The sequence below is a fragment of the Hyaena hyaena genome, unplaced genomic scaffold (genome assembly GCF_003009895.1).
Source record: "Hyaena hyaena isolate Hyena2069 unplaced genomic scaffold, ASM300989v1 scaffold_230, whole genome shotgun sequence".
In the NCBI taxonomy this organism is placed as follows: Eukaryota; Metazoa; Chordata; class Mammalia; order Carnivora; family Hyaenidae; genus Hyaena; species Hyaena hyaena.
This window is the reverse complement of record NW_024080863.1, coordinates 1,947,341-1,956,863: the sequence shown is the minus strand read 5'-3', so window position 1 is coordinate 1,956,863 and position 9,523 is coordinate 1,947,341. Positions and strand designations below refer to the sequence as shown.

General features: G+C 57.3%; 1 protein-coding gene across 3 annotated transcripts; it reads left to right on the top strand.

The window, feature by feature from the left end:
* Window positions 1-248: 248 nt before the first annotated feature.
* FGF17 (fibroblast growth factor 17) lies at window positions 249-8,980 on the top strand. Of its 3 annotated transcripts, XM_039243788.1 has the most exons (6): window positions 249-284; window positions 3,333-3,466; window positions 3,642-3,678; window positions 6,916-7,093; window positions 7,333-7,439; window positions 8,481-8,980. In XM_039243788.1, the coding sequence occupies exons 1-6, from the start codon at window positions 249-251 to the stop codon at window positions 8,772-8,774; spliced, it is 786 nt and encodes a 261-aa protein (XP_039099719.1). In that variant the 3' UTR covers window positions 8,775-8,980. The 3 variants fall into 3 exon arrangements, with proteins under 3 accessions (XP_039099719.1, XP_039099722.1, XP_039099721.1); XM_039243791.1 differs by lacking the exons at window positions 249-284; window positions 3,333-3,466; window positions 3,642-3,678 and adding an exon at window positions 6,126-6,342 and having other exon boundaries at window positions 6,949-7,093; XM_039243790.1 differs by lacking the exons at window positions 249-284; window positions 3,333-3,466; window positions 3,642-3,678 and adding an exon at window positions 6,126-6,342.
* The last annotated feature ends 543 nt before the right edge of the window (window positions 8,981-9,523 follow it).

Sequence of the window (9,523 nt, the reverse complement as noted above, 5' to 3'; positions counted from 1 at the left end):
GACAGACAGCAGAGCAGCCAGGGCCCTATGAAGTCTCATAAACTGAAAACAGTAGTTAAGAATGAAGTCCATGGTGTAACCGGTACCCTGGGGAGGGGCAGCCCCCAGCCAGTTATAGCAAAGCACAGATTCACACAGGTGCTTCTTCCCTTCACTTCACCGAGTCAAGTGCCCCAGCAGCCTGGCTCAGCCATAGCTCTGTGCGTAAGGGCACACAACAGCTAAGCCGTTCCTGATTTGATGTCCATATGCTGGCAGGCAGTGGGGATCAAACAGCAAGGATGGTAGGTGCTCTGAACTGGAAGTGTCCATTTGCCTTTTGCCCTGCTCCAGCCCCAGCCCTTCTGCTTTTCAGCAGGAAAATGGTGGGCTGGGGTCGTAGCAGGTGGTGACAAGTGGCAGGTCTGCAGGTAGGCTCTGTGTCTGCACCAGCTGGGCTGTTAGAGGGAGCAGGCGTGAGACGCCTCAGTTGGGGGGTGTTGAACTTGGCACTAGGGGGTGGGGATTAATCAACCAGCTCAGGCTACTTCTCACTTCCTTTATCACCTCCTGCCACCTCCCCCCATAAATGTTAATGAACCCTACCATTCTCTCTCCATCTCCTCTAGTCAAGGGAGTCAGTCAAAACTTAGGTAAACTGAGTCTGGACTGTATAGAAGGGTCTATGCCCCTTGTTTCCATTCTTGTGGCACTTGGTACTTTCCATGGAGTGTCCATCTCAGTTGATACTCATGGTGGCAGTTTTGACAGCACTGATAATAGCCATTTCCTTTTTACAAATTAGGAAGCTGAGACCAGAGAAGGGGAGGGACTTGCTGTAGGTGGTAGAGGCCGGGGCCGGGTATGGGGATAAAATCCATGGAACACTCTCCATGCGGCCTCCTCTCTCAGAGCCCAGCACTGGCCTTCCCATGGGGATAAAGGAGCAAGCTGAGTCAGAAAGGCAGGCCTGCAGGTGCACAATGAGAAGGGACAAGGAGCAGATGTCACACCATGAAACAGGCTACCCAGCCATGCCCCAGAGGCCCCTGGCACCAGCCCCTGGCTGAGCCCCAAGGCCAAGCTTGACTGCTGGCATCTGTTACCATGGAGACTCAGGCCTGGCTGGGGGGCTGTCCACTGACAACAGGCCCCTCCCCCATTGATAGGAACCAGGCACTCAGGCTCAAGAGTCCTGGAGTCCAGACAGCATTAGATGGGGCTCCCTAAATCTGCCTCCTTATTACATTCCATCCCCTAGCGCACACATCTACCCCAGAACCTCAAGGCAGAGCTATCTCTTTCTTGCATCTGCTCTTACCTGTCATCCCAGGACTGAGGGCAGGAGGAGGTAGCCTTTAGTACTCCACCTGGGAGCTAGGAGCTCGTGGAGATGTGGGTGAGGTCAAAGGCCTGCAAAGAATAGAGCCAGAGCCTGCATCAGTCCCAGCAGGAGAAATGGGGATTTCCACAAAAGGGGCAGAGTCAAGTCGAGCCCCCAAATGGAACAAATATGGAAGATGGAAATGGTCAGGAGCATCAACCTGGGCAAAGCAGAGATGTGGGACGGTCTGGGGCATGCTCAGACAAAGATGAGCACTGGACTGGGAGTCTGGGCACCTGGCACCTTGTCTAGTTGTGCCACTGACTAGCTCTGAGACCTTTGCTGGGCCTCATTAGTGAGTGAGGAGGCTGGACCAGATGAAGAACCTGTAAAACTCCTTCCAGTTTTGACATCCCTTCTGTTTGATTCCAGCCCTGGACTCTGCCAGTTACTGGGAGCTACCCCTGCACTCTCCAGGCCAGCTCAGGCTCAGCAGGGCCCTGAGTCCCTGCAGCGCTGGGTGGGGGGGGGGGGGGGGGGGGGGGGGGGGGGGGGCTAGGAGCCCGACAGCTGGAGGTGGCCAGGAGGTGGCCTTGGGGCATGTCTGGGGGAGGGGGGGAGGGGTGGCAGACAACTTTGTGGATTGATTTGGCTCTGGAAGGTGAGGAGACTTGGAGGTGAGAGTTTCGCCCTCCTGCTCATCTCTTTAGGTAAATACATCCACATCCAGCATTTCCCTTTCTGTTTCCATCCTGGAGGCACTGAGACCTCCAGGGAGCCCAGAGCTGAGGTGTGAGCTCCACTACCCTACACTACCCTCTGAGGAGGCTTCCCTCAGAGATCCCTCTAAGCATGCTCACCCTTCCACAGCCACCATCACCCACCTTCTGTAGGGAAGGAACCATGAGTCCCCGATCGCCAGCTTCTGGGACCTAGGTACTGCAGCCTGGAGGGCATGGATACAGCAGAAAGGCTCCAGACATGATCCACATGGACCTTAGGAACCTAGTTCGGCCACTCACTGGCTGGGCCATTCTGAGCTGACTACCCCCTCCCCGTATGGTTCAGTGTCCTCGTCTGCAGGATGGGGTCCTACCCACATGGTACAGAGCAGGATAGTACCAAAGGCCATGTGAAGAGGTTGGTGGGCACGGGGAGGAGGCCCTAGGGATGGCTGCTGCCCTGGAGAAGAGGGTGAGTGAGGCCAGAACATATGACACACTGGACATCTGCTAAGCCGTTATCTCTTTTGGTCCATCAGCATCCAGAGGCACTGCTGCCCCCATCTCTCAGACAAAACTGCTGAGGCTCAGAGGAAAGTTGCTTGTGCCAGTGCACCAGCTCCCCTGAGTCTGTCTCTGAGATGTCAGGCCAGCTTTTAAGATTCCATCGTGTGGTCCTCCCACAGCTGCACCTTCCTCCCCCTCCCTGGCCCCCAACCTGCAGCACCCACTATTTGCTGCCATCGGGACAGCCCTAACACCTCCATCCCAGTGGCCAGACAGCAGAGAGGGGGAGCAAGGGGTGACAGAGGCAGGGGAAGCAACCGCTTCTAGCCAAGCCCACCGCCTGCCCCCTGGAGGGAGGCTCCTCCTTTTAAGGCTGCTTCTGGGAATTTCCACCCCCGGAGCCAGACTCAGCAACCCCTGGCCCGGAATGATACCTGCGCTCACCCTTGGGGAGGTGGGGCATCAAACCTGAGGGCAGAAGGAGCTGGCCCTGGGAAGGGAGGGGGCACCCTCTAGTCTAGGTCTGAGGGTCACGAAAAACGTGGGAGACCACAGGGGCTAGCCTCCTTATCAAGAAGGCTCCACAGCTCCATCCTCTGTGCTCCGGTAGCCCAGCAAGAGGCTGGCAGCCCCCGCCAGCAGCGGCTGCTTTGCTGTCTCACTGGCCAGGAAGGTGGACACCTCACACCTCAGTCTCCCAATTACGCCCTCCTCCCCCATTCCTTCTCCCCTCCCTTCTCTCTCCTCCTCCTCCTCCCCTCTCTCTCCTCCTCTCACCCCTGAAAACCTGTGGCTTGAAGAGACCTTGGCTTCTCTGGGACTCTACCCCTGGGGACTGCCCATATCTGCTCCTGAGTTTGGGGGCAGGGGGGCAACCGCCCCAAGAAATCTCTCCGGCGATGGGAGCCACCCGCCTGCTGCCCAACCTCACTCTGTAAGTGCACTGCCTCTCTGAACTGAAGTTTTGTTGCCATTTGCAGCCTGGGGCAGACCTAATCTTACCGGGACTCCCACACAGAGGGGCGAGGGGAGGCAAGGGGGGGCCTGCGTGCTAGCCCTGGGTTGGCTGCTGGCACCCACACCAGGGTCTGCCTTGTCTTCCCACACAGGTGCTTGCAGCTACTGATTCTCTGCTGTCAAACTCAGGTAGGCGGGCGCCCCCCACTAGCTTTTCTCCATTTCTCCATCTCTCCCACCCCACCCAGCTGGTGGGTGTAGCCTCCTTTCGGTGGACAGAGGCAGGCTCTGGCCTCTCCCTGGATCCAGATGGGTTTTGAGGGAGGGGGCTGGTGTCACCCTTTGGAGGCGGGTAGAAGGGGCTAGGGCAGATGTGGGGATTGACTGAGGTCTGTATCTGTCCTCCCTCCATGACTCTCCCTACGTGTCCTGGGGTTTCTGCTTTTCTCTCCACCCCCCCCACCCCCTCACCCTCACCCCCCACTCCCGCAAGGGTTCCCCTCAAGGCTAAATGCATGGGGCAGCCCAGTCTTGAGGGATGGAGTCTGGAGTGGAAGAGGGCGGAGGTGGTGACTCAGGTGAGGCTTGTACTTGGAGGTACCTAAAAAGACAGGTTTTCATGCAAAACCACTTGTGTGTTCTACTTACTACCCCACTCCCACCACCACAGATGTCCTGGGGAGTCAATGTCCCGGGGACAGCGGGGCAATCAGAATGCTCAGCCAGGGCGGGGTGACTCCTTACCTACAGGGCAATGAGGTCAAGCCCAAAGGGGTTTGTTTGGGACAGGACTCAGGGTTTGCGTCTCCACACTCCCCCCACGCTATGTCAGCCCCCCCATGCACACACTCCCACCCCAAGCCTCAGCCCCCTGTGCGAGGCTCGGTCCCTTTTTGTGATCCTCCATAAAAGTGCAGCTATTAAAATGCACTGGTCCAGAACCGCTCTGGGGAGAGATCGCTTGGCTTTCCCAGGCCAGAGGCCCGCTTCTCTTCATATCCAGTGGGGACTTTTTTTGAAGGTAAATGCCTTTTCTCTGGGAGAGGGAAAGGGGCTGCCTTTGAAGCAGTGGGGGGGTGGGAGAGAGAGAGAGACAACTCCCCCCCTTTTTCTTCCCCCTTTTGCTCTAGCCCCCGTTCCAGGCCTTTTGCTTCACACATCCAAGGAGAGCAAGAAGAAAGCCCCCAGCCTGGCTGGGAGGGGGCTGGGGGTGGGCCCAACCTGTTCTGGAAGGGGAATTAGCACAATGGTGAGGCTGGCCGGGGCGTTTATGGCCTGGCTGAGGCCCCATTCAGGACTCAGGGAAGGTGGCAAAGCTGTCCTTTCCCCCTTGAAGTGCCCCCTCGCCCCCCTTGGAGGGGGGGCCGGCAGGCCGGACCATAGCCATGCTTGAGGGGCCGTCTGACAAGCAGCTGTCTGCAGCAGTGGAAGGGGAGGTCCCCCTGCAGCGGGAACATGAAAGGGACAGGCCAGGTCCCGCGGGGAGAGCGACTTGTGGGTTGTGGGCTGTGGGGGGGGCGTGGGGCTGCTTTTGTGCAGGGCCTGAAGGGGGACAAGGAGAGGAGGGGGCTTCGGGGGGGCCTCTCTGCTCCTGACCTGGAACAGACAGCCAGAAGGAGGCTGCCCGCCAAGAGGGGCGGAGGGCCTGAACCTGGGCCAGGAGATGGGGGCTGGGGATAGGCTGGACCCCTTCGAGGGTCCTGGGCCAGCCAGACCCCACCCCCTGGCAGGAAGGCAGGCCCTCACCCCAAATGCTGGCCTCAGGTTTTTCTAGGGTGGGGCATGGGGTGCACTTTGCTGCTTTGAATGTCCAGACCCTCCTCTCATAGGCAATGGTGGGAGAGGGGGGCGATGCTCCTGGTGGCACTCCTGGCCTGTGGCCTAGCTAGAGTCGGAAATGAGCAGTGACACACACACGAAGGGTTAACCTTGAGCAGGTTACAGGGTCAGCCTGGAGCTGCTCCCTCACCCACTGCCCCCTTGCTCAACGCTGATCCTTCCTGCTCCTCCCTCTTCCTAAGAGTGGCCCCTCACAGTTGAGCCCTGCATGTGCTGACAGCCAGCTCAGAGCCTGGAGCCTGTTTCAGATTCTGTGCCTCCCTCTCTCTCTCTCTGACCCTCCCCTGCTCACTCTCTCTCTCTCTCTCTCTCTCAGAGATAAATAAAACATTAAAAAAATTTTTAAACAAAAGAGTGGCCCCTAACATGCTGATCTGGGTCGAGGTCTGTCTAGGTGGTTTCCACTGGGCCTGGGATAAAGGTGGCCTTAGCGATCTAGAGTACAGAAAGTCTGCTCCAACACGGGCCAGTAGGATACAGGTGGAGATAGACACATTTTAGCCAAGGGTTGCTGTCACCTGCAGCTGAGAAATGTCATCTGGTTTGCACCTTCCTGGAGATAGAGGACAGGAAGTGGTGTCTTTTTCTCCCACTCAGTGTTGCAGATAGGTAAGGAGAGACAAGCCCGAAGAAGGTAATGGTCCTGGCTTTGCACCCTGCATGGGTGGAACCGGGCAGTCGGCAGACAGCAGTATCGCCCCCACTGGCCACGAGGCTCTGTTACATTGTGACACAGGCAGGCGGCTCACAGGAGGGCCTGGGCCACTGCTGATAGCTCCTCTCACTGCTGCATCCTCCACCTCCCTCCACTAAGAAGGCACTCACCCCTAAGTGGCGGGAGGAACACTGACTGAAAGGGGGACAGGGTTCCCTGAGGGTCCTGAGCAGCCAGGGGGAAAGGCAGAAGAGATGGGCATGAGCTCAGGATTCCACAGTTGGTGCTGAAAAGAAATGCTTATAGGGGTGTTGCAGGAGCCGAAACAAAAGGTCTTAGAGCCTCCATAATGCTCTCTGGTAAGCCTAACAGACCAGCTGCTGTATGCACGCGCGTGTGTGTGTGCACACGTGCACGTGTGTGTGCCTGTGCTGGGGGGTAGGATCCTTAAAGACCAGTGGGGAGGATGAAAGAGAACTCTGGTTATCCTGGCTAATGAAGCCAAGACCCTGGAGTTCTGGAGAAGGGACAACCTCCAGCCCTAGAAGGTAGAACAGCGCTACTGTCTCTAATCAGCTGGGTCATCCAGGGTACCTCTTTGACATGGGAATTGGGTACCATAACTGTGAAGCTTGCATCTAGCAACCAGAGTCATGATTCCAGATCTGCACTGCATCGCCAAGTGTCCCCCAAGACTGGGCAGCCACCAGTTCTCTGCTCCAGGGCAGATGGGGAGCCAAGGGGTCATGACTGGCTCACCCGCTGGCCTGGGAAGACCATGGCCATCTGCACCCTTCACCCTGCACCTCTGCTTCCCAGGACAAATGGCCTGCCCCCATCACACTCACCTACACACCCCTCTCCCCTGGATGGACCAGTTGTGGTGTCACCCAAAGCAAATTGACACTATTTTTCCCTTGGTAACCGCAAAGGGGGAGAATCACCCGTCTCCTAATTTTAACCAGTACGTGAGGGACCAGGGCGCCATGACTGACCAGCTGAGCAGGCGGCAGATCCGTGAGTACCAGCTCTACAGCCGGACCAGTGGCAAGCACGTGCAGGTCACCGGGCGTCGCATCTCTGCCACCGCGGAGGACGGCAACAAGTTTGGTGAGACCCAGCCCTCACCAGAGGCCTCTCACACTGCTGGCCGGCCTAACCTGGTCTATCCCCAGATCCTGTGCCAGGGCAGGGGCCACAGTGGGAGAACAGGGAGAAGCCTCTTGGAGGAGGGCTCTCGGTGGCCCCCACCCAAGTGCGGAGGTCAGGCTGGGGGGGGGGGGCCCTGCCATACCCCTGAGCCAGCAACCCCAATGGACAGAGGTCTTCCTTCCCCTCCCCCATCATAGCCAAACTCATAGTGGAGACGGACACATTTGGAAGCCGTGTGCGCATCAAGGGTGCTGAAAGCGAGAAATACATCTGTATGAACAAGAGGGGCAAGCTCATCGGAAAGGTGAGACCTGGAAGGAGGGGGAGTGGATTAAGGAATCAATGGTACTGCGTGCCCCACAACACCCTCACTCCCCTCTACTAGGCCCAAGCCAGGACTGGCTACTCACATACGCCAACACTAGGCCACTCTGGTTTCTCCATTTAAATGAGTCCCTGTGGGGTCAAGAAGCCCTCTGAGGACACTTACTGACCCATATGGATCTTCAGCTCTGATTTATGAGGTATTTCCCCAATGTCAATGAGTCAGAATTTTAGCACTTACATGTTTTAGCCCCTACATTGAGGCTTAAGTGCTGATCAGGGTTGAGAGTGGGCATTCATACAAGGCCACTAGTTTCCCCAAGGTCAGTGGGGTCCGCAGGATCCAACTAGCAAATGCACACTGCCTGCCTGCTTGTGTAACCACCCTGCAGGGGCAGGTCCAGCACTGCTGGGGGGAGAAGTCCACTTCCTTTGGCATTTGTCAATCCTGGCTTCCACTTCTGGCTGTTCTAACCAAATACTTGCTTACTTTGGTTAAGCCTCAGGCTTCTCATCTATAAAAATGGGCATAGTGTCAAGGTTATCTATAGGGTCAAATGGGTGGCTCCTGACAGTCTGTAATCTGTAAATATTTGCCCCTTCTTTTCATCAGAGAGTGTTGCCTCCTTTTCCTCCACCCAGCAGCACCATTCGCCCAGACTGAGGAGTGTGCTTGTGTACAGAGTGCCCACTGGGTATGCACTGAACTGCACAATAATCTTGATCTTTATGCCACATCTTGGGAAACAGGCTCGGCATGGCTAAACACCTTGCTCAAGATGTACAACTTCTAAATGACAAGCCTGTATTTAAGTTCAGATCTGACTCCAAGCAAAGCTTGCTCCTTTCTCCTACTTTTGCCTCTCTGGCAAAGGCACCCATCTCACCAGGCAGAAATCCTTGGGCACATATCTTCTGTCGTTCCTTCCTTGGTCCCACAAAATAGGCCCAAAAGGCAAATAAGCCAGACAGGCAGGGTGGACAAACTCCCCTCCTCTCGTTCTTTCCCCCCTCCCCGCAGCCCAGTGGGAAGAGCAAGGACTGCGTGTTCACAGAGATTGTGCTGGAGAACAACTACACGGCCTTCCAGAATGCCCGGCACGAGGGCTGGTTCATGGCCTTCACCAGGCAGGGTCGGCCCCGCCAGGCTTCCCGCAGCCGCCAGAACCAACGAGAGGCCCACTTCATCAAGCGCCTCTACCAGGGCCAGCTGCCCTTCCCCAACCACGCTGAGAGGCAGAAGCAGTTCGAGTTTGTGGGTTCAGCCCCCACCCGTCGGACCAAGCGCACTCGGAGGCCACAGCCCCAGACGTAGTCAGGGACACTGGGGGCAGCTGCCCCTCACCAGCCTTCCCATCCCCTTCCCCTCCTAATCCCAAGACTGGGCTGGGGTGGAGGGAGGGGAGTCAGAGCCCCCAAGGAGGACCCTGAGGACCTAAAAGCATCAGCGCCTCAAGCCAAAAGGGGCAGGACTGCCACAGAGCAGGGCTGGGGCCTCAGGGCCGCGGCCTCAGACCCCACACTGGGATAGGCCCCGGGGGTGGGGTGGGGGGGAGGGCGGTGACAGACCCCCAGGAGAGAAACTGTAGTGTTACCCTGGATTCAGGCTCCCTGAAACAGGCGGAAAGGGCAGCAGATTCAAAGCCTTGCAGACACTGTCTCGTGGTGGCTCTCTTTAAATTCTGCTCCCCAGATCTTCCTCAGTCTGCCCCCAGCCTCCAAATTCCTCCTGGCCAGACTGTAGGAAGGGACTTTTGTGTTTGTTTCAGCAAAAAAAAAGAAAAGGAGGAAAAATAAAAAAAAATAAAAGAGGGTTGGCCATTTTTCACATTCCACTACCCAGGCCTGCACCCCCATCCCCGACTTCGAGCCCCAGAATAAAACCATTTTCCTGCAAACGGGTTATCTGAAGGCGGGGTGGAGAGATCCACTACCAAACTGCACTGGTAACAAAGTCGCCTCTCGGGCAGCGCGGAGAAGAGCCCGGGCGAGCTGTGGAAGCCAAGTGCCCCGGCCCGGGCGTGGCTCGGCAGGTGGAGGGGCCGCGCGCGCGCGCGCGCTCGC